The 25,128-nt window shown below is 44.0% G+C and overlaps 1 protein-coding gene across 1 annotated transcript; it reads right to left on the reverse strand.

The window, feature by feature from the left end:
- Positions 1 to 245: 245 nt before the first annotated feature.
- tes (testis derived transcript (3 LIM domains)) lies at positions 246 to 21,494 on the reverse strand (the record flags this gene model as incomplete). The annotated part of the gene is made up of 8 exons (XM_080736139.1): positions 21,393 to 21,494; positions 18,831 to 18,916; positions 15,337 to 15,892; positions 5,357 to 5,909; positions 4,953 to 5,029; positions 3,127 to 3,342; positions 1,144 to 1,302; positions 246 to 437 (listed from the first exon to the last, which is right to left on the reverse strand). The coding sequence occupies exons 1-8, from the start codon at positions 21,417 to 21,419 to the stop codon at positions 246 to 248; spliced, it is 1,866 nt and encodes a 621-aa protein (XP_080592265.1). The 5' UTR covers positions 21,420 to 21,494.
- Positions 21,495 to 25,128: the final 3,634 nt, after the last annotated feature.

Below are 25,128 nucleotides of genomic sequence, written 5' to 3' on the forward strand. Positions count from 1 at the left end.
AACGATGTCACTTGTCTAAAATAACTTAAAGCTTACAAGCTTGAAGATCAATAATTTTAGGCAAGGGACAATGTCATTCTAAAGAGTATAAATTAGGGTTTATAATCAGAATATTTCTTTTTTAACAAAGATTATCTCTCTGACGCATGCGTGCGCACGCACACCCACACACACACACACCCCTCGTTACATTATAGATACAGTCCCAGTGGAAGACAGGTGTATATAGTGCATCTTGAGGCCATCTAAGACATGGTTTTCTTCTTACACTCCACAGAACAGAAGAGGAAGGCCTGCATGGCCATGAAGCGCTGTCCGATGAGACACTTTGAGCAGCAGGAGCACTGAAAACACTGCGGCTCTGCGTGCCAGTGGTAGTCCCCGTAGGACACACGCTGGGCCGTTGGCTCCACTGGGTTGTTACATGCAGTGCATTTCTGGGAGAGGGAAGGACATAATGCCTCATATTAGGTGCACACATTAGAACACTGAGAAGTTGAGAATCCCCCGGGCCAAGAGTTATGAGTTATAAACATTATGCCAACATCAATATAACATCAATAATAACAAAGCCAAGACAATAAAATAAGGTTGGAAATGCCCCATGAGGTATTCATATCATGTAGCAGTAATGGGAGGTAGTTTAGTGTCTGCATTATAGAATGTGCAATATGGCACAATCATATAGATACACTATACACTGTGAAATATTGTTTTGAGCAATCTGTACAATAATAACTACAGTTCCAGGTGCCAAAATACTTTTTTTACACAGTAAAAAGACGTTAGTTATTATGCTTTAAAACACACCAAACACACTTATTACACAGTAAACTTTACAGAGTTAGTCCTATCACAGAGAATAAAAATTGCCAACTCCACTGCTGTTTTTAAGTTTGTATCATGGATTTGGCATTTTAACAAACCATGAAAGCAAGGCGAATGCATGGCATGCATGTGAACATGAAGGTCCATTAGCACAGTTGGTCTGTAGGGATTAATAACTGTGTAAACACATGCCCCGAGTATGGTGGTCACTGTCAGCCAACACTCATCTCTTACACACTCAGACACACACGCACGCACACACACAGACACACACACACATACACTCTTTCTCCGTCACCTCTCTTCGTCCCTTACCACAGCATAGCTCTTCATGTAACAGGGTGTGCAGATGGGTTTGTCTTTCTCCATGACATACGTCTCCCCGGCCAGGATAAGGTCACAGTCATAACAGCAGAAGTGCTTCAGATGCCAGTTCTGCTCCTCTGCCTGGGTGTACTCGTTGCTGAAGATCAGCTGCGGACACACACACACAAAAGAGGGCCAAGTAAGAACAATGCAGTGTCATTACATTATGACATAAAATGGGCCATTTGGTGGAAACTTTTATACACAGTGCTTTCAAGTTAGCCTGACACTCAGCCTTAATTGCATTTCATTTCACTCAATTATTCAGTCTGAATGTGCTTTCATCCAAGGCAATTTCTGGGATGGGCGTTGCCAAAGAGGCAGTCTTCTGCGATCGGTTCACCGTCTGACCAACACAACAGTAGCAAAGCAGATGACGTAGTGTTGTTATGTGGCTGGCTAGTGGCTAGCCTGTTGCTTGCTAGTGCTTCTTGCTAACCAAAGAAGCAGGCAGAATAGGAACGCTACGAACTAGTAATCAAACACAACATAACATGTCTGCTACTGATGTTTCATAGAGAGATCGATACGATCGCATATTACCGCAACGGGCGACGCAATGTTTATGTTTGGGAATGTGCGGTCCGGTCCGGCGGCGGCACTGGGTTACATGGAATCACACATGAGTTCCCCCACCCACGCTGCTCACAAGACGCTGATTCACAACTCTGATTCCCCGGACGGATTTCCAAACGAGGAAAACCTCTTCAATGAGAGCACCACCAGACCCCTGAATCGCCGAAACACATTTTTAAAGGGGTGTAGCTAGCGATTCAGGCTCTGAACCAGGCTACTTTCAAGTATCATGAGCGTGTACATTGCCATCTCTGAAGCCTCCCTCAGCTGCACAGGAAGACCAATGAAATAAACTATTTAAGGGGAATTATTATTATTATTTTAAAACAACTCGAATGAATATTCTGACGCAAGTGGTAAGCACTAAACAAGCTCCTCTGCTCAGACATTGTGCTAATCAATAACAGCAGAACACTGCCATGGAACATCAGAGCGACAGATACCCACGGAGACAACTGTAATGATGTTTTCAGACAAATAAAAGAATAAGCCTCTAGTTTGAGGTTGAAAAAAAGGAAAAGAACATAATTTGCTCCTTCGGAAAGTCAAACACCCAGGACCGAACTAATGGACCAGTTCCAATATTCACACTACCCCTTTGTTTGTGGTCCAAGTGATAAAAAGAAAATTGGGCCAGGGTTTTTCGCCTATAATGACATCCCTAATAAAGATGGGATGCCAGGTTTAACCCATTAAGACCTGGAATTATTTTATACTTTAGCTATTGAAAAATAGCTAAAGTATCACAGCACAGAGTGCCGTGCTGCAAGCTTGTAGATCTGCTATTTTTGAAAAATCGTGAAAAAAAATTCTAATTCAAATCTCTGCTTCTGGGGGTCCCTGGAAGGAACAACGTATTTTGAGATGGGGTTCCGCAGCCAAATACAAGTCATTTTGTGGGTTCTTGACATGAAAAAGTTTGAGAAACACTGATCTAGAAGAAGGATTTAGAAGACCTTTATAGAATCGGGTCAATATATTCAAAGACTTGCTCAAATTGTCACCATCTTTCAAAAATAGCAGATCTACAAGCTCGCAGTGCGGCAATCGGTGCCTCGCTGTGAACTTGTATCCACAACTTTCCAACATCCCATTGTGCATTGCGCAGAAGTTGCACGGAGCTTCCGGCGCCGCAGCTGAGTGTGATCTACAAGCTCACAACGGCTGCATCTGCGACGCGACGTGAGCTTGTATGTCTGCTGTTAACCGGAAGTGTGGTGCAAAAACTTCTCCAATAAATTCCCGCGGAAAGAGGAGGATATCTGCTATTTATAAAATAATGGTTAAAGTGGTTCAAATCTAGCGTTACACAAGTGCGTTCCAGGTTTTATTTAAAGAGGCCATCCGGTCGCTCACCTCGTCGCAGCCTCCACAGCGGGGCTTCTCGCTGTCGCCGTAGTGACGGCCGCAGTACAGCTTCCCTTTCTTCCAGAAGTAGATCATGTCCACCAGCAGCTCGCTGCACTTGCAGCAGACGAAGCAGGCGGGGTGCCACATCTTATCGTAGCCCGCCCGCTCCGCGTACACCGCCGGATCACCCTGGCGCATGGGCTGCTGGCAGTGGTGGCACGACTAGAGGGAGAGAGAGAGAGAGAGTGGGACAAGATAAGTTGCACATAGGGCTGTCATGATCATGGCATTTTAAATTTTACATGCATTGAACATCGGAACGTACTGTAATGATGAATACAAATTACATTTCTGTTTTCCTTTTAGACCTTGTAAAAAAATCAGAAATTGAACAGGGCAGACATGACAAATAACTTAAAATATATAAAGAAATGGCAGACCAGCTCACAATGCATTGCACTGTGATGCATTGTGAGCTGGAGATCTGCTATTTCTGGAAAAAGTTTGAAAAATGTTCAACATGGAAATGATTTTGACGATCAATAATTGTGATGATCTCAAAATCATTGCGACTAGCGATTTTGTAATGAGTGTGACAGGCCTAGATTCACATATTTGTTACAGTGACACCTGATGAGTTAAATACAGGCTGATGAGAGACTTAAAGGTATCACAGACTGTAAGATTTTGTGTGTATGCGTCTGCATATAAGGTTAAGCTTGTGTAAATGACCCTAATAACATACAGTATTCATGTCTGTCATTCAGTGTTATATGAGATACTTCAATGGTTTCCTGTGTAAATAAGCCAAGTGCTTTTCTAGGATCTCCTTTTAGTTGACCTTGTACCAGTGAACGGTACCATCATGAAACTGTACCTTTTTCTATGCAAACTTCTAATAAAGTCTTCAGTCAATCAAGCTGGTTGTGAAGAAGACCAAGAAATGACGGGAGAAGGTTAAAAGGTTAAAAGAGTAAATAAAGGCTAGAGAATGGAATAACATGAGGGTGCGGTTAAATACAACAGAATAACTGAAGCAGAGAAAATGATTGCCAGCCATCAAATTTGATTAAGAGTGATCTCGATATAACCACGATATAACACTCTTGCGCAACGCCTGTCTGTTCTTTCATCAAAATTGAAATCAGCACGAGTTACATAAAGACGATGTGATTTGAATAAATCAAACCAGGTCTTCCCTGTAGCTCAAAAACGAACCAGCTGCATATGGTTGGTATGACTGGAAATTCAGGGCAGCTGAAAAACACAATAAATCACCCGTCTGTTTAAAAAAAAAAAAAAAACAGTTTTCCAGTTATGACTCTTATGAGTCACAGTTGGGCATGAATTCAAACTCAACAACCAATCATTGACTATGCAAACTCAGTTAACATGCCCTTCTTTAGAGGGGCAAGCAAGACAGACTCATGATTTAGCCTTTGGCTCCACCTTGTGTTCAGTATAGAAACAACATAATTATTAACTTCTCCAGGCTTTGCCTGAATCACTATTTTGAACGGCAGGTAAGTGATTAAGTATGCACAACGTACACCGTTTTGAGTTCTACAGCCTAGTGTCAGATGGTTCTCTTCACACTGTCTATAAGGACACTCACCATCTCTCTTGAGAGTCAGTGGATCTGTGCAAATGCAATATGAGAACATGCATAACGTTCATCCGTCCAAATTGCAAATGCAACCGGGTCATATGGGACACACCAAATTTGAGGTTGTTTGGTCAGACAGTTGCCGAGGATAGACAGACATAATACAGGTTTTGTGAATTAATAGATGGATAGATTAGTAGTGTGCCATTGGCCATAGGCTACTTACAAATGCTTGCTGAGGCAGTCCAGCTAGTGGAGCTCCAGGGATGCCCATGGCTCCAGCAGTAGTAGCAGTGCCCATGTCTCTTGGCCCAATCTCCGCTCCTCCAATCCCACCTCCAACCCCAGCACCCCCGACATCTTGTCCATAGCCCGCACCAGTGCCACCCACCACCCCAGGCCCGTAGCCCACAGCAGTACCAGCCACCGCCCCAGGCCCATAGCCCGCATCAGTACCAGCCACCACCCCAGGCCTGTAGCCCGCAGCAGTACCAGCCACCACCCCAGGCCTGTAGCCCGCGGCAGTACCAGCCACCGCCCCAGGCCCGTAGCTCGTAGCAGTACCAGCCACCACCCCAGGCCCGTAGCCCGTAGCAGTACCAGCCACCGCCACTGGCACGTAGCCTGCACCAGTACCAGCCACCACCCCAGGCCCGTAGCCCGCACCAGTACCAGCCACTGCCCCAGGCCCATAACCCGCACCAGTAGGCCCGTAGCCCGCTCCAACACCAGCCCCAGCCATGGGTCCAGCACCACTTCCAGCAGATCCAATTCCTGGTCCATAACCACCAACGGCAGCCACACCTCCAGGGGCAGCCCCTCCAACACCTGCCCCCAGCCCTCCTGCCTTGGCTCCAGGTCCTCCAGCTCCCACAGCAGGTCTTGTACCTGAGCCAGGCCCTCCAGGGCCAGCTCCAGCCCCTCCCTGCCCGGCAGCCCCAGCCCTAGCCAGGGCCATCTCCTCGGGCAGCATGATGTCTCCCATGCCAAGGGCCTCGTCCTTGTACTTGCGGACATATTGCTCCATCTGCTTGACCTCGGCGGGGCTCAACTCGTGGCACTTAGACGGGTCCTGGTCGTGCTCCGGAAGCTGGCAGGCCATCTGCTGCCGACGGTACGCGGCCCCCTCTGAACCGGCCACCGGCCGCTTCTCAGGGGGAAGCAGCTCAATGTAGCGCACCGCCTGGCAGAGGGGGAAGGAGACAGAGAAGAGATGAGTTAGGTGTGTGGAGGAGAAAAGTGATGGGGATAGAGTAAACACGATGAATGAAAAGTGAATGAATTGAAACACGTGGCGAGAGAGAGAGAAGGATAAGCTATAACAGGAAGCCAGAGATACTGAATAGACTAAACATAGACCGATACAGGGAGTTCTTAAGATTCCAGAAGTTGACTGACTGATCTCTTTAGTGAAGAGGCTGACTGAGGCCTCTTAGCCTTAATTAGATATACTTTGCATGTTTGTAACCTTGGTCTTGTACCGTATTCACGTTTACTTTTATGCTATGTTTTCCTGTGTAATATAATGTACTCCACTGTCTGCCTGTTTTGTTTTCTGTGGGGACTGCGGATGTATACTAGCATCTTTTCTAAATCCGGTGTATTTACGTTGCTATTTGTTATATGACAGGGGTTGACACTAAGGTCTCAAAGGCACTTGCCCATGGGGCAAGTACAGGTCATGTTCTACTTGCCCGAAGGTCATGCCCACTTGCCCGAAAATTAATTGTCCATTATAAAATGATAGGTACGATTTTAATTACCGCTCAATTTAACACTTATTTCTTTACTTTCTGGGGCTGTGCGAGAAAAAAATGTCAGACTTCAATACCTCCAAATCCAAATACCTAATTCCTACATACTTTAGCTATGATTGAATATGTCTATGGTTTCACACTTGTTATTTTATATTTTTAAACGTAGCAACAGTAATACAAAAAAACAGCACATTATAGGTAAATAGTGTTCTTATTTTACATTCTACAGACCAGAAGACAGCGCAGTGGCCACGTTCAGGTGTTTAGACAGATATCTCGTGTTGTGTTTATAGACATTTGTGTCCCCTCTCAAATTGCACTTGCCCTGTCGGGCAACCTGAAGGCCAACTTCACCTGCCCTGACGTTTTATTTACCTGCCGGGGGCAGGTGGGCAAGCCTTAGTGTCAATGCCTGTATGATGTTCATTAATATGCAGTGTCCTGTCCAAATAAACAAATACAACTAAAGTAAAGGAGGAGTTCCGACAAGATGGCGACCGAGTAGGACGCGTTTGTTGAGCTCTGTGGAGGTGCATAGTTTTCACATTTTTTAAGCCCATTTTTTACTGCCTTTATAGTTCTTTCGAGACTTTAAACGCCCAAAACACTGGTGAGCGTCTGTTTTTGCAGTTGTTTCATGTTTCATGCCGAATACGATTAACACGAGGTCGAGGAGTACCAGGTCTCCGACCGCAAACGCCGACAACATGGCCGGCGCAATGCAGGGCGACGCTGACGCTCCGGTTACAAAGAGCATGCTGCGCGAGGTCCTCAAGGAATCACTGAAAGAGTTTATGGATGGTTTTATTCAACCCATGATGCTTGGCTTGGAGAAGAAATTACTGAAGAAGATTGATGACTTCGGAAAGGAGCTGCGTCCTGCAGTCGCCACGCTGAACACGACCGTGGCTGAACAGGGGGAGGCCATTGAGAACTTTGGTTCCTCCATGGACAGTTTGCAGATGTGTATCACTGAATTGGAGAGAAGATGTGCTAATCTGGAGGAGAAGCTCGTCATAGCAGAAGACCGGAGTCGTAGGAACAACATAAGAGTGATTGGGATCTCTCCTGGGCTAGAAAAGGCTGACCCAGTGGCCTTTATCCAGTCTTTTTTGCAGAAAACATTCCCCGACGAGTTTCCCGACTCCCCCCCGGAGGTGGATCGTGCTCATCGGACCGGCAATCCACGTTCTGATAAGCCAAGGGCTTTCCTGGCAAGGATCCATTTTTTCCGGGTAAAGGAACGCATACTCCAGCTCTCCAGGAAAGCAGGCCAACTGACATACAATGGCAAAAAGGTGTATATTTTCCCCGACTGGTCTGCTGAAACATCAAAGAGAAGGGCAGCTTTCGGGCCAGTAAAGGAATTCCTACGTTCCATCACCGCGGAAGGGGTTAAATACGGAATAAGGCACCCGAGCAAATTCTGGATAACCGTGGATGAGGCGACTTCTACTTTCAACTCACCCAAGGAAGCTCTGGCCTTTTGCAAGGATAAGTTCAAGACTCCAGGTGCTGCGGACGAGACTCTAGCTACGCAGGATGATGAGACGACAGTTACAGAGAACTAACTTTTACCAGGGACACTTTTGCTTTCGTGATCGCGTGCTTTCAAACACATTCTGCCGATGTGATATCCTTTTGCCTTTAATGGACTGTTGGTAAGCTGGCTGGGACTTTGGAGATGACTTTTACGCAGCGTCTTTCTTTCCTCACTCTCTCCTCCTCCTCCTCCCCAAAGGGTGAGTTGTTAATGTAAGCCTACTTATTGTTTTGGACTCATCATCTGACTTGACGTTGTGTTTTCAAGTGTTTCGTTTCATAATACCTATTTTATTTGTTTTATTTTTTAACAAGATCTGTAAGCAGATGGGTGTTACTCGTTTTAATTTAGGTTACCGCAAGGAGAGAGGATTTAGGGCTGCTAAAGCTATAAGCATAATTCACTGTCTTTTTTGTTTGAATATAATGGACATTGTTCTTGTTATTATTGTATTCCTTTTCTTTGCTCTTATTGAGCGTTGTGCTGCTTACTATATAGGTCTAGAGGGTTTTATCTCTCTCTGTTAGGCTTTGTCTAACGTGTTCCGTGTCGCGGTTCGGACGGAGCCTGCTCTCTCTATCGTCTTCCCTCTATGTCTCTCTATCTATCTCGGCTTTCCCTCTCTCTCTCTCTCTCTCTCTCTCTCTCTCTCTCTCTCTCTCTCTCTGGCTCTCTCTCTCGCTGTGTGTGTGTGTGTGTGTGTGTGTGTGTGTGTGTGTGTCTTTCTCTCTCTCTCTCTCTCTCTCTCTCTCTCTCTTTCTGTTAGGTAATGGCGGCTATGTTGGTTGTTAGTTTATGGTTCGTTTATGCCGCCTAAAACGCTACTTTTTCGGGTAGGAGGGCGAGACTGGGCTTTGGCCTTTGTATTGAGTAATGTAGCCTACTGTTTAAGGTGAAACAGATATAAATAATATGGTCTAAATTGTGAAGGCTCCGCGGTTCCAGAGACCACTCGCTCTCCCGCCCTTTCTCTATGTCTCTCTACCTATCTCTGCTTCTCCTCTCTCTCTCTCTCTCTCTCTCTCTCTCTCTCTCTCCCTGGCTCATTGACTCGTTCTTTTTTTTCCTTTTTTTTCTAATCTCAATAGCTGGCGGATGTACGATCTCGTGGCGCGTTGGCTCTACGTGCTTGTGGATCCGCTGTCTGGGGGGGGGGGGGGGGGGGGGTAGTTATTTACCTACTTTACTTGTTAAAATGTTAATTTACTTGTTAAAATGTTAATTTCTTGATGGGGGGAGAGGGGAGCTCTGTATTGGGATATTTATTTTGTAGTCGTGATTGGGTAGGTTCACTGTTTGAAGTATGGTAGTTTACTGTTTAAGACGGAAACAGACTTAACTAATATGATTGACATTTATCTAAGTTTGCACTGGCCTTTTGGGCATGTACAGGGAGCTGTATATGGCGCAGTATGCATTATGTGTGCTGTGTTGTATATGGTTTCCTGATCATACATAACTGTGTTTTATGTAAATACTTATGTATACAGACTTTTCTTTTCTTTCCTTTTTTTCCCCCTTCTAATTAGTAATTGTGGTTTGTATGCATGGATGCATGGGGGGGCTGTATGTGGCGCAGTATGCATTAACACTGTGTGTGCTTTGCTGCATATGGCCCCCCGGATGTGCTTTTAATTTCTATTTCTAACTACATATGTAAGTGCATATATTTTTATATCATATACACTGATTTCCTTTTTTATTTATTTTTATTATTAATATTATATTAGTGCCTTGTCGTGGTGACAGCCTTATTTCCACTTATCTGTCACAAGTGTTTGGTTATTTGCATTAGCGTGGCTTATAGGGCTTTATCACATTCTAAGTGGGCCTAATGCTGGACTGATTATTATTATTACAGTTGTTATAGTCCCCTCAATTTTTTTTTTTCCCTTTATTCTTTTCTTTTTTCTCTCCCCCTTCTTTACTAGAAATGTTAACATACCATTCTCATTTATTTAAGTGATATGAAGTGGGGAGATTGATCATAATTTGAGCTGATGGAATGTTTGAGAGCTATTCAGCCACAAGAAGGCACTTTTTTGTTGTTGTTGTTTTTACTTTGGTGATCTGTTATATATTTACATAACCACCAGAGGGCAATGTATGGTTACTTTTGGGCAGTTACTTGTTTGCACTCTCTGACAGAGTGAAATGAAGGTTGACTAATAGGTTGATGGGGTGGGGAACTGTTTTTGTGCACTCTGATGCTAATGGGGTTTTCCCCCTCAAGCTTCAATGTTATGTGTTTTTTTATGTTCGTTTGATGTTGCTTTTTCCTTTCTGTTCCTTTTGGGGTTGTTTTGTTTTTCTGTTGGGAAGGTTTGTTGTGAGGGACCAACTAGGAAATTCTAAAATGTTCTACTGTGCTTGCTGTGCGTATGGTTTGAACCACAATTATGACAGAATATAAATTTCTAAGTTTCAATGTAAGGGGAGCGAATATACCGCATAAGCGAACCAGCATTTTGGGGGTTTTGCGATCTAAATCAATTGACTTTGCATTTATACAGGAGTCTCATCTTTTAAAAGAGCATTCCAACCGATTGGCTAATAAACATTATCGTGTTTTAGCCTTTTCAGCTGCTTCTTCCAAAACCAAGGGAGTAGCCATATTGGCTAGACGTAACCTTAGGTTGGATTCTTTGGGTGATTGGTCTGACAGTGACGGGAGGATAGCTGTTGCTAAAATCCGCTTGGAGGGTAAAATGCTAGCACTAGTCTCTGTGTATGCTCCAAATGTTTTAGACAAAGAGTTTTACAAATTACTAACTAAAACCTTATTGGAACTGACGGATTTCAAAATCATTGTTGGTGCTGACTTCAATGCAACATGGCAACATAACCTAGATAGATCCACTGGGGTAGAAAGCAGAGAACAAGCACTAGCGTCTGCAGAACTACGTGCTTGGGCAAACTCAACTGGCTTACTCGACATCTGGCGTTTAATGAACCCAACGGTTAGAGATTTTTCTTTTCTGTCGGGTAGGCATGCTTCATTCTCTAGGATCGATTACGTTTTTGCCCCTGTTAGCTTGTTTCATAAAATTGCCAAGGTAGAGTTGCTCCCAATGTCACTCTCGGATCACAAGGCGGTGCTGTGTGTTGCTTCACTGAAACAGGTTATAGATAGAGCTCCTAGATGGCGGTTTAACACCACACTGCTGCGCGATGCGGCATTTGTAGCTCAGTTTCAAACTGGTTTGCGTGAATTTATAAATATCAATACAGGCTCAGTTGAGGATCCCAGAATTCTTTGGGATGCAATTAAAGGCTTTATCAGGAGTAATACAACCCTCTATGCGTCCACTCAGAGAAAATTAAGGTCAGCCAAACTGGTGGAATTGGAATCTCGGTTTTCTACTTTGGATAATTCTCTCCAAAATAACTTTGATGTTAGTACAGCAACTCAGAGGGAGCTAGTTAAGAAAGAAATTAACTCCATTCTCAAGCGCCGCTCAGAATTTCAAATGAAACGCACAAGGCAAAACTACTATTTTAATAGTGCAAGACCCAGTCACTTACTGGCTTTACGTCTTAGATCCAATGAGCATTTTGCTGATATTGTTAGTGTCAAATCAACAACGGGAGCCATGGTTACAGAACCCAAAGAGGTCAATGCCACGTTTCGTGCTTTTTATGATGAGCTCTACACCTCCGAGGTCATTCACGATGATGCAGTATGCAATAATTTTTTATCCAACATACAGTTACCAACCCTTAGCGAGGCGGATGCGGAAGCCTTAGATAGACCGCTCCATCTGGCGGAATTACAGGAAGCTGTGCTCGCAATGCGTAGGGGCAAGTCGCCTGGTTTGGATGGGATACCCCCTGAACTTTATGCCATCTTTTGGGAAGATCTAGGTCAGCTGATGCTAGACATGTTTCGATATGCAATTGAAAGTGGCTCTTTCTCCAGGGATGTGAATGTAGCTATTATATCATTATTGTTGAAGAAGAACAAGGATCCCACAGATTGCGCAAGCTATAGACCGCTTTCACTTTTGAATTCTGATCTAAAAGTTTTTGCTAAGGTGCTTGCGCGTCGCTTGCAGGGTTTTATGACCACCTTAGTACACTGTGATCAGACAGGTTTCATAGGAACTAGACTAGCCTCTGATAATGCTAGACGACTATTGCATATCATCGATAGGGCTAAGGAGCTGAGGACCCCCGCCGCAGTGTTGTCGCTCGATGCGTTGAAGGCATTTGATCGTCTGGAATGGTCTTACCTGTGGGCTGTACTAGATAAAATGGGATTTGGTGCTTCATTCATACATTTTGTTAAAGTACTTTATTCTAATCCGTCAGCGATGGTCCTAACCGGTAAGATCTGTTCGCCGCTATTCACGATTGGCAGATCTTCGAGGCAGGGTTGTCCCCTTAGTCCTCTCCTTTTCGCACTTTCACTCGAACCCTTGGCTCAGACAGTGCGTCAGTCTGCAGATATTACTCCTGTTTCGATTAACAACACACAGCATCGCATTTCCCTATATGCTGATGATATTCTACTGTTCATTGAGAATGCACCACAGTCAATTACTCATGTCCTTCAAATCTTTGATCAGTTCAGTTCCATTTCCGGCTACAAAATTAATTGGACGAAGTCAGCCCTTCTACCTCTAAATGATCAGATGAGATCTGCTATCCTGCCGCCCATAATCCCAGTAGTAAGCCAATTCAAATATCTTGGCATAGATATTTTCCCCTCTCTTCAGGCTATTGTTAAGAACAACTATGGTGACACTCTAAATAAGATTTGTCTTGATTTAGATAGATGGTCATCTTTGCCCAACTCTCTCCAAGCTCGAGTTTCAATCATAAAGATGAATGTTCTTCCTAGGGTTAACTTTGTAAGCTCTATGCTCCCTTTGCCACCACCGCCGCAATACTGGAATAAGCTTCACTCTTCGATATCTAAGTTTGTGTGGAAAGGGAAACGCCCTCGTCTTAAACTTTCTCTATTACAGCGTGCTAGAGATGATGGCGGCCTTTCATTGCCCAACTTTAAATTTTATTATTGGGCCTTCACGCTCCGCCCCCTTTTAAATTGGTTTAACCCAGCAAATAAGGTTTCTTGGAGAGAGCTTGAGGAGAGTTTAGTGCAGCCTGTTGAATTGAGAGATCTTATCTATTCAAACATAACTACACATCAATGCAAAGTTCGCTTTGGACCTATCATTTCTCATTTAGTGGCAGTATGGAGAGCAGCTGAAAAGATGTGTAAGATTGATTGTAAATGGAACTTATTTTCCCCAGTGTTCAATAATCAAAGACTTTTAATCGAGGATCGCCCCATTCGCTTTCCAAGGTGGAGGGCTAAGGGGATTCGTACATTAGGGGACTTATTTGATAGAAATGGTTTACGACCTTTTCGAGATTTGTGTGACATCTTCAATCTGCCTGGAAATACCCTTTTTTTCTACTTCCAACTGAGATTGTCCATGAGGACCTATGGGGTCCCATGGCAAGCTCCCCTTAGATTGCACCCCTTCCATGAGTTTATCTGTGATGGTAACAGAACAAGAGGTTTGGTTTCCACCCTCTATGGTTTTTTATTAGACTGTAGTTATGGGCCCCTATCTGTTGATACTGTTTGGAGGAATGATGTACCAAATTTGGACCCTGACTTTTGTTGGGACACAGTGTGGTCTAACATTAGGCTATCTTCTAGAAATCCAGACCATCAACAAATTCATTTAAATTTTGTTCATCGGACTTATTTAACTCCCCGCAGACTATGTGCTATGAGGATTTTGAATAATCCCAACTGCACTCTCTGCGCCTCAAATAGTATTGGTACCTTCCTTCACATGGTTTGGGAATGCCCAAATGTGTCGTCATTCTGGAATATGGTTGCCTCAAAACTTTCAACTATTTTTAGTATTAATATCATATCTTCTCCTTCTTTATTTTTATTAAATGACGTCTCACAGTTGCAACTAAACAATATACGCAAGCGCATCTTCTTTGCTGGATTAACGGCGGCGAAGAAGATGGTAGCTACGCGGTGGAAACCTCCTCATACGTTAACGTTTCGCCAGTGGGCCTTAACCTTTCTAGATATAGTATATTTAGAGCAGTCGATAGCAAGGTTACACGGAGCAAAAGAAGAAAACATTAATATGTGGTCGGACATTGCAGATAAGCTTAAGGCTATGATTCAAGAAATCACTATATAGTGGTAACAGCCTAGCACAGGCATGCACTATTGTACATTCCGTGTTGGTCCGGGGAAAGGGGGTGGGTGGGTTTTCTTTTCCTTTTCTTGTTTTGCTATTGTTTGTGTTTGTCTGTTAATTGCATTTTTCTTTTGATTAATGTTTTACTTTTTCTTGTTCTATTCATATGTATGTCTCTAATTTTATGTTATGGAAAATAAAAATAATTGATAACAAAAAAAAAAAAAACTAAAGTAAAGGCAGCTGTCATCACATATCAGAACTTCTGTCTAATAGAGAGCATGTCTATGCAGAAGTAAACTGCAATTTGTGAGGAAGCTTTTGAATATTTGTATTATTATAACAGAGACCTATGTTGGACAAATTATGTTCATTACAATCCCTAAGTGCTGCTACACGAATGGTGTTAAACTGTGAACAGTGAACCTGATTTATCGGATCCAAATTGCCATGCCATCAGAATGTCAAAGTAATTACCTCATGGGGCTTTTAAGCCGTGACATCATTTTGTAGTCAGACCTCCAAGCAGATTTATTGTCAATATCTGTCCCTCGCTATTTCAACAAATCCGAGACAAAAATAACGACTAAAGTATAATTCTACCACTTTCCTTTCAACAACAAAGAGAAGAAAAATGTGTAAATAGTAAAAAGATTCACAGGCCCCAAAAGTTCTCCTCTGCCTACAAAATGATGTCAGACTTAACAGCCCCATTGCTACTTTTTTTGTATTTTGATTTCAGTGGGTGGGGGCATGCGTACAAGTGGCTAAATATGTATGTATGTATGTATGTATTTTTAGACAATAAACCGGCAATTTCTTTGTTACTATTTACACCAGCCCCCAAAGTCACATCTGCCCATGAAAGATTGCGGTGCATCTTGGGAATGGGCTTAGTGTGTCTAAAAAGACATATTTAGCCACTTGCCTGCAAATCAAAATCGTTAAAATCACTAAAACGATAGAAAGAAGTAAATGAAAACATTTTAACACTCATCTTTTCTTTTCTCTAATGATCTAAAATATGAACCACTGCTGTAAAAAAACAAAGTTGTCCTTTAAAATATTAACCAATTATTCTGTTCAAAACTGTCTCTCTCTACCAATAGCCAATGTGTCTAATCTTACCAGATACTTGTTGGCCTGGGCCACTGGGGGCGCCCACTCGTATGTCACAGACTTCATGGGCACATCTTTCTTGACTGGCACCACACTGGCTGCTGCGGTGTTGACGGTTACTGGCACTGTGCTAGCCTTGACTGCAGCAACACTGGCTGGCATTGGCTGGGCATGGGTGCTGGCTGGCACTGCCCACGCACTGGCGCGCTGCAGAACAGACCCGGCAGCGGCACCACCAGGCTGTACAGAACCAGCAGTGGCACCACCAGCCAGTACAGAACCAGCAGCAGCCCTACCAGGCTGTACAGAACCAGCAGCAGCACTAGGTGGTGGCACGACGGTGGACGAGGCACTGGGTGGCACCACGTACGCAGTGGAAGGGCCGCTGAGGCTGATGGTGACCATGTTGCCCTTGTAGCCCTTGTACGCCCCGTCCGTCTTGAGCTTGGCGATGAGGCCGGTGTACTTGGTGTCCTCAAAAAGCTTCCCCACCCTCCGGTTCTCCTCGGAGACCATCTGGACGTCATGCTCCGCCAGGCCACACTTGCAGTTCCGGCAGATCTTTCTGTGGAGGAGGAAGGAGGTGAGGGAACGGTGATGGCTTCAATATCATTTTCACTAGGAGAGACCAAGCATCAGACAAAAAATAGGTTTAAGATTGTTTATTGTTTATGGGCGCATCGCATGCGTGGCATGAGATGTGCGGCATAAACGGCCAAGAATGCAGAGTGCTAATGGTCATCTAAGGTCAGCACTACACGCTAGCGTGCAGTGTGCAGCTTAGATGGCCAAGGGCACGATCAACATTTAGCTTTTGGTGTATGGTCGTTTATGGGCACATCACATGCGAGGCATGGGACGTGCAGCATAAACGGCCATAATGCTGAGTGCGAAATAGTCATCTAAGGACATCACAACACGCAAGCGTGCTGTGTGCGGCTTAGATGGCTAAGACGCCCGAGCAGCATGGGGGAGACGGCACGGTCATCGGGACATGGATGACGTGGTGCCGGCTTGGTTATCGGGGCATGGATGACATGGGGGTGCCAGCATGGTCATCTAAGGTCACGCACCATGCGAGCATGGTGTGTGCAGCTTGGATGGCCAAGGGCATGAAATGACACTGAGTGCGTGGTCATCTAAGGTCAGCACCACACGCAAGCGTGTAGTGTGCAGCTTAGATGGCCATGGGCACGAGAATGGTATTTGGGTGCTGGCATGATCATCGAAGGTCATCACCACACGCAAGCTGAAGTGTGCAGCTTCGATGGTCAGGAGCACGGAAAGGGGATGGCAGGCGTGAGGAGGGAGGTTCCGGGGGGTCGCAGACCCAGGTACTTTGGCTTAGGGGTCAAGAGCACTCGTCCGTGCTGAAGGATGTAGAGAGACCCCACCTGGAACCTGTAGAGAGGATAGAGGTAGAAAATAAAAGAAGAGGGAGGGAGGGTGGGTTACTGGAAACTATGCACGCCGCCATTTTTTCAAGTTGGGTTTTTATACCACCGTGAATGGTAGAGGAGGAGTTGTCGGCTTGGTAGGAGATGGGTGAGTGGTTGGCACGGGGTGGCATGGGTGGAGTTGCCAGCGGCTGGTTAGAGATAGTTGATTGTCCTCTGCTTGGCCACACCTCCCGAACTTCAGTTGTTCCAACTCCATTTATTGTGCAAAGCAGGACAATCAATGTTTATGCCTACCAGCCAAAGTGGCAGATAGACTACAAGAAAATTACGTGCCTCTCGTCTTTCACTTTTTTTGTTTTGTTTGCTTGCTCTTAGTGTGTGTGTGTGTGTGTGTGTGTGTGTGTGTGTGTGTGTGTGTGTGTGTGTGTGTGTGTGTGTGTGTGTGTGTGCGCGCGCGCGTGCGTGTGTAGAGAAGGCACAGGGTGAGAGAGAGCAAACGAAAGGGAGACAGATGGAGGGCAAGTCAAGCAGATGAATAAGAGTGTTTGTGTGTGATTGTGTGAAAATGATTAGTGTAGGTTGTGTTTACACCATTTAACCACTTGAAAATGTGCTGATCAAACAAGCTCACGTCACAACACATCACATGTGAGTTTAGAGATCTGCCATTTATGATCATTTTCAGCAAATGACATACCCACAATAGGGACACCAGGGTGAAAGCGATTAAACATCAACCCTCAAAGGAAGAGTGAGAGAGAAAGGTGAGTGAGAACTATTATGTTGAGAGCTTTAAATGCAAACGTTTGCACTCTTGACAAGTCCTGGCACACACTGGCTCTGCATCTCCATGTCATTGGTTACAGCAGAACTGCTAGACATGCTCTGGCATGAATGGAATCACGAAAGTCAAGCACACAGAAGAAGCACTTCTATAAACTTTGAGAAGTTGTTTACACCCTGCGTCAATTGTACGTATGCATCCAGGCGAGAATATCTTGTGGTGATAATTACATTCATAGCCCAACACCTTTCCAAAGATAACACTTTTTAAATATTCTTTAACACTGGAATGTGTGTGGGGAGGGGACTTGGCCTAACTCAAAAGAGCCATGTGTAACTTATGTACTACAGTAAGTGTGCGGCCAGATTTTCAATGGCCTTGTTTAACATTTAAAGGCAGACAGTAAATTCATAGTAATGGCTATTGGTAACGGGAGGCGCTCTCCATTCCGACATGTCGCCACTCCGACAGTGACTTCTTATTGTCGGCACTTCCACAGAGGTTAAGTTTAGGGTTAGGTTAAGAAATAGGGTTAGTTCTGTCGGAAAGGAGACATGTCGGAATGGAGAGATGCACCCATTAGTAACAACTGTACAGTATATACTATACTATAACATACATACTGGCTTGTACAACACGCTAGACAGAAGATATCAAAAGACCATGGCATGTTGTGTCATTCTGATCATACTGTAGTGATCAAATATTTATTAAAGATTTTATTCAATGGTGAGGGTAAGTACATAGAAGTTAGTAAAACCAATTTAATGTATGTAAAATATGCTTGTGGGCTTCTTGAAACACTTGCCTTGCAGACATGACTGTGCAAGTGTTGTTGAGCAGTTTTCATTTTCCATTTTGAAATATCTACACACTGCTTTTCATAGTAAACAGATTTGTCATTTTATCATCTAATTAGACTTGTGAGAGCTTTAAGGGACTCATATTGTAGAAAGAGCACAATGTGGTCAAAAATATAATATAAAAAGGATTGGAATTTTATCAGGCTTAAACATATGAACTCTAGCATCCCTATTCTTTAAGCTCATAATGAAGCGCAACACAACACTGTGTGAGCTGGCAGATCTGCTATTTTAACTGACAGACAATGAAGTATATACAGGGGTTTATATGCCATGACCAGCTCTGATACAAGATTGGATCAGGACATCCCTAGTTGCATTCATACCTGGGAGCTTAGCCAGAGCAACCACAATCAGAATCAGTGCAGCTACTTGAGCACTGGGGTGCTTGAGTGCCTTGCCATTGTAGGAAATCCCATCAGCACGGATTCAAACCACAACAGACTTTGTACAAACCTCCAGAAATGCAACTCGAAGCCCTCGCATTTGTCCTTGCATTTCAAACAGGCTGCTCCAGCGCCAAAATCATGCCCCAGGGTCATCTGAAAATAAAGCAGATCAAAGATATTAGCAATCAGGGCTTTGTTTTGACTGCTACAGAGATTTAATATGTTGTTGGCAAATGCTTTGGCGAAGGCATAAGCATTGAGTTGGGAAACAAGCCATAAGATTTATTACAGGAGCCCTAAGTTGAACAAACATGAAAGATTTTCATCGTCTGCTTTTTCTTGATAAAAAACAAACAAAACAATAAACTTTGAGCTAAATTCTACCTTCATCCACAGAAAATATACTCCAACATCTAAGGCAGGGGTCTTCAACGTTTTCAGGCCAAGGACCCCTTAGTTGAGAGAGAGATGAAGCAGGGACCCCCACAACCTTTTCATAGATTCCATATAGTATCATTGTTTGACAGCACAGTCATCAGTGTATTTTGGAATTATGTCAATTTGTGTTTTCTGATATTTAACCACTTGAACCGTCAATACTAACTTGACCTTTCACTTTGTACTTAAGTCTGCTCTTTTTCCCCTCTACACCAAAGCTCTTTTCCAAAAATAGCCGATCTACAAGCTCACAACACCTCGCAGCGTGAGGCGTTGTGAGCTTGTAGATCTGCTATTTTTGGCTAAAGTTATCAGAATATGGACGCAAGGGTTCAAGTTGTTAATATAAAGAAAACAATGTCTAACACACAAACCCCCTGTAGTGACTCTGAGGACCCCCTGTTGAAAACCCCTGATTTAAGGATTGCTTTCTTTCTTTCCGAGTCTTAAGTCCTAATCCTTGTGAAGTTGAACCCAGGGTGCCCCCCTCTCTCCCTCACATCTGCATCCTTTTGTCTAACTCCGTGTCAAACACCACTGCTGTCTGTCTCAAGTCGTCATGGCTGCCTGTGACCATATATGGTCAAGTATTCCATGATACTGAGCCCCCAGAAGCCTCCCAACCGCGCTGCCCTGTTGTGAAGGGGAGATGCCTTTTGGCCCAAACTCATGGATGTACTAAAACAACTCACTGCTGAGGAATGGACACATTTTCCCGAAACCAAAAAAAATCTATATGATAACTAGAAAGAAGTCTAGGAACTATTAAAAGGGATTATTAAACACTATTAAAGATGTTTAGGGTCTATACAAAGTACAGACCAGAAGATTGAATCCAACTATATTGTATTTGATTTGTTTGAGTAAGTTGTCTCTGTTTACCTAACTTAAATAGAGCTAGACTAAACTATGTGAACAACCCCCCTGTCTTAGTAGAGTCCTTCCTTGGGGTCCATTATGAGCTGATGTTAACTTCAGTGACTGTTTGCTATGACTAAACTATACGTGCAGTCAGGGTAATCAGTCTTGCTGTCAACAATCTACAAAGAGGCTTTTGCATATACATTTCACATCCCAAGAGTCATTTTCGTGAGTCACTTTGTGAGAGCAGCCCCTGGTAGATATGCTGACTGAGTCACTGGTTATACAATGTGATACCATTGAACGTGAGATCACAATCTTCAGATGTGATCATTTGTGTTTATGGCCAATGTTTACGGCCAGTGAAAAAGACTATGGCCTACAAAACGAACTTTTTGCTATGATCTGACTTGTGTAATTCTGTTATGAGATGAAGGACCTCGACCAGCTAAATGTTCATTTTACCAGGAAATACGAAAAATGTTGTGTGTATGCCAACATGGAGGATTTTAGAATAGAACATGACCTTCAAAATGAAGGCTGTTTGATAGTGGCAGACAAAGTTGCCTTTTATAAAGCCACCACTACCAGTAACCTAATTCAGCTGGTGAGATTTCAAATTATGTCCTGGCATTTCATAAATTATACTTCCTTATAGAGCATAACACACACACACACACACACACACACACACACACACACACACACACACACACACACACACACACACACACACACACACACACACACACACACACAGAGACATTATCTGTGATTCCATTATAATGACAGCCAGAGAGGGAAGTGATTGTGGGCATTGATGGTCAGTGGTGGTCACAGACAGAGACAGGGGACAGACAAGGGGGACGACTGCAAACCTCTGGATTAACTACACAGCTGACAGACCCAGCCTGTCTGGGTCATCCAGTTTGTCACTCCCACATCCAGCCAACAGCTCATAACGTAAATCCACGTGCATTGTTCTTTCTGTGAGATCAGACATCACAGCTAACATTTAGTTATATTCCAGTCTTTGGTCTTTAACTAACAGTAATCGTTATCACTAGAGGATGAGAGAAATGCCATTATGCAAAAGAGAACAAGACCCAACAGTAGCACAGCTTAACTGTAACTATTTTAACATGGCAGGAATCGGTGTGTACAAGAGTCCCTTGGACAACATACAAATCAACTCATTGAAGCTTGAAGCTATAGCTTGTATCGCCACCTGTCTGTCTGTCTGTCTGTCTGTCTGTCTGTCTCCAGGACTTTCAACACTACAGGGCGTTACCCATCCCGTCGTGTTATCTTGGGACAAACGAACACTTACCTTCTTTACTTCTCTCTCTATCTCCATGTTCGCCTTTGATTTTAGAGACCTTTCCCTCCGGTGAAAAGAAAAGCACGAAGAGTTTATCTGGAAGTCGGTGTCAGAAACATATGAGCCAACCAAAAATAAGGAAACCCCTAAACTAAATTAAAAGCGGTCAGACTTTCACTTCGGAGGTCCTGTCTCTAGTTCATTCAATACAAACGGTATACTTCCGCTATTGATAGCTGTCCTTCTGCTGACCAATGGGAACGCGAGGAGCAGCGAATAAAATCCATCGCCGCCAATCATCGCACAGGAAGGTGTGTCTGTTCTGCTCGGCCGAACAAAGAGTGATTACAGTTTGAGCTGCATTTTACTGTACGCACATCATGTCATATTTGTTTTAAGACATTGGCATTATTTACAGGGTATTTCGTATACTAATAATACTAATACTAATACTAATAATTATAATAATAATATTATTTAGGATTAATTATGATTATTATTATAATTTTCAATGTTGCAATGGGGCAGTGGAACAACTTTGCAGTGAATGCCACTGCTGCCTGCGTCTGCCCCTAGACTGATTAGATTGTAAAGTGTGCAGTGTCCTTCGTCTGACTTTCACGCACGCGCGCGCGCACACACACACACACACACACACACACACACACACACACACACACACACACACACACACTAGGGTGACCATTATGTCCCCTTTTGCGGTCACACACACACACACACACACACACACACACACACACACACACACACACACACACACACACACACACACACACACACGGACACACATGGACACACCCACAGCTGATGTATGTGTAGTCCACAGATGTAGTACATATTTTAAGCCCCATGCAAGCAAACAGCTGCCATATCACAAAGTCACCACCCAGAGGCAGGAAGTAGACTATGCAATCCTGTGTTATAGAAGCTTCCTTTACAACACATCATTCAAAGGCAACAAGCCTGTCAGTGTCACACCCAGAGAGCTGTGACAGAACTTACACAAAATGGTGGAGAGATACTTTTCACATTTAGAATTTATCTTCTGACTGGTGTTCATTGGAATGTTACACCTTGGAGGTTCAGCTGACACTAAACAAACAACTCCATGTGGACGATTAGCCTATAGGCCTTCTCAAGGGTCCCTCGACAGTGGAAAGTTCAACCATCAAAGTGATCTTTCATTCATGTCTTTGTCTCTTTCTGGTCCTGATTCCGGAGGGGCCCCAGCTGGAACTGCTGGTTTTCCTTCCAAAGGCCTGACTTATACTTACAGTCAGGCACACGTAGGCCTACACATAGACATCAAAGGGGGCTTGAGCCCCTGCCCTTTTATCCGTCTGTAAGTGAATGCAGTTTTCAATATGGTGAAAGAAATGCAAAGGCCTTCTTTTCATGCCATACCTGAAGGCAGCATTCAAGAGAATTGCCTTGTCCGAACTCTCCTGAACTTGAATGCAGCATCCTATGTTGAAAGAATTGCTCTCTCTGTGAAGAAATCCATGCCGTTACGCCACATATAGAGTATTCACTTGATTATGCTTAGTTCAGCTGTGGTATCAAGCACTGAAAATTGCAGACCTCCAGCTTGGAGGTCTGCTATTTTCGATATTTTCACCAAAAGGCCCTTTTGTTAATTTCAGCACCTGCCTCTCTAACATTCTCTGCATTATCTACAAGCTCACAACACATTGCAGTGTGACACATGAGTCGACTGTATGTCGGCTGTTGTTGTGTAATCACCCTAATAACCCTCATTAGACAGCTTTAACTTCAAGGTTACACGAGGTGAGTGAAATTCATTTCCTGGTAGGATGTAAAGCCAACACTACCAGGGGTCCTTAGCCTGATTTCAGACTCTGCGCTGGAGCTTGAGTCTGAAGTTGTCCCTATTCTATTTGATTTAAAAGGGGAGGGGATTTAAAATGTGAAATTCCCAATCACAAGAGATCTGGTGGGAGGGGTTGTGTTTGACTTGTGTACACAAAACATTCCCCCTCCCCCTGTATGACAGGAATCAAGTTGTTGTCTTTGATGTTTCATTGATTAGAGAGAAGCACTAACGAGCTATTTACACTTGTATGGCTCAATCAATGACTGCAGTTCAGAACCCCTTTGAAGTTCAAAGGGAGCAATTAAGAGCTCTTGTGAGCCACCCTCCCTCCACTGTTTCTGTTGATTTTCAAAAGTTAGACCCACCCCTCCTCCGTCTTGCATTGATTTCATTGGTCGGTGCGCCAAGACACCGACAGAAAGAGACGCGTCATATGCCACTTCCAGACTAGTCTGGGCTGGCTTCCAATTTCGGGCTTTTGATCCGGTCGGGAGCGGATGGGATCCTACGTAATTCTGTAGTCAAAACGGACTACACTTTGGCAGGAAACACCAAACCGGAAACAGTTTTAACCCCTACTTGCGCATGCGCAAACTACTTGCGCATGCGCTAACTGGATTGAAACTGTTTCCGGTTTGATGTTTCCTGCCAAAGTGTAGTCCGTTTTGAATACAAAATGATGTAGGAGCCCATCCGGTCTAGACCGGATCAAACGACCTGTTTTGTAAACGAAGACCAGGCTTTCTCCCAGTAGAAAGCCTGGTGAGGCGAGGTTACTTCCAGACCAAGAGAAGCAGTCCACTCAGAGAGTGGGCGGGTCTATTGGCTGGAGCCAGGCAAAGGGGTCCTGGCTCCAGGACCAAGTCTGTTGGGAACAAGTCTGTAAATCAATAATCCTTCAGGAGCTGTGGAACATTTCAACCTGTCTCTTTGCTTTTCCTGTGCAGCCAGTTATGTTATCTTCTGCATTGCATAATGACTAGTTTAGATTGTCTACAGTGGGATGTTAGTGACTAATATCAGCAACTTGGGTTGTCCACTATCAGCAACCTAAAATCATTATGGTGTGTGTAAATATGCAGTTGAAGTTGCTGCCTACTGTTCTAGTAGGCCTACTTCTATTCTCTCCTTCTCTCCTGTGTGTGTGTGTGTGTGTGTGTGTGTGTGTGTGTGTGTGTGTGTGTGTGTGTGTGTGCGTGCGTGCGTGCGTGCGTGCGTGCGTGCGTGTGTGTGTGTGCAAGCACCTTTGAAATTCTCTTGAACTTGAATTGGTCAGCAGTGTCTTTTTGGGGAAGTGATGACACATGCACGCATGCACGCACGCACGCACGCACGCACAATGGACACTGAAGACTGGGTTTGTACTGGCCTGGGCAGCTCCCTGTCACACCGCCACGCGCGGAGAGCTTGTAGATCTGTATTTTCTGCACATTTGAAATAGGGCTTAAGTGGTTAATTCGTAATGTAGGCTACCTCTTCTCTTCCTGGAAATGTAGTGGAGTCAAAAGTAGCAAAACACAAACCGAAGGCCATTAACTGAAGGCCACTGCACATGAGGAATGGACTAAGGTGTGTGTGTGTGTGTGTGTGTGTGTGTGTGTGTGTGTGTGTGTGTGTGTGTGTGTGTGTGTGTGTGTGTGTGTGTGTGTGTGTGTGTGTGTGTGTGCGTGCGTGCGTGCGTGCGCGTGTGCGCGTGTGTGTGTGTGAGTGAGTGAGTATCCATGTATGTATGTATAAGTATACTAGTATGTATTATGTATGTACAGTATGTATATGTATACATAGGCTATGTAGGCTATGTATGCCTGCACATGAAGCGACTGCTTTAAATTTACCTCCACATTGTTGTCAATAAAGGAGAAGTAGACATTACTTTGGTAAACTTTAGTA

The sequence above is a fragment of the Nannobrachium achirus genome (genome assembly GCF_963921795.1).
Source record: "Nannobrachium achirus genome assembly, chromosome: 11".
Lineage (NCBI taxonomy): Eukaryota > Metazoa > Chordata > Actinopteri > Myctophiformes > Myctophidae > Nannobrachium > Nannobrachium achirus.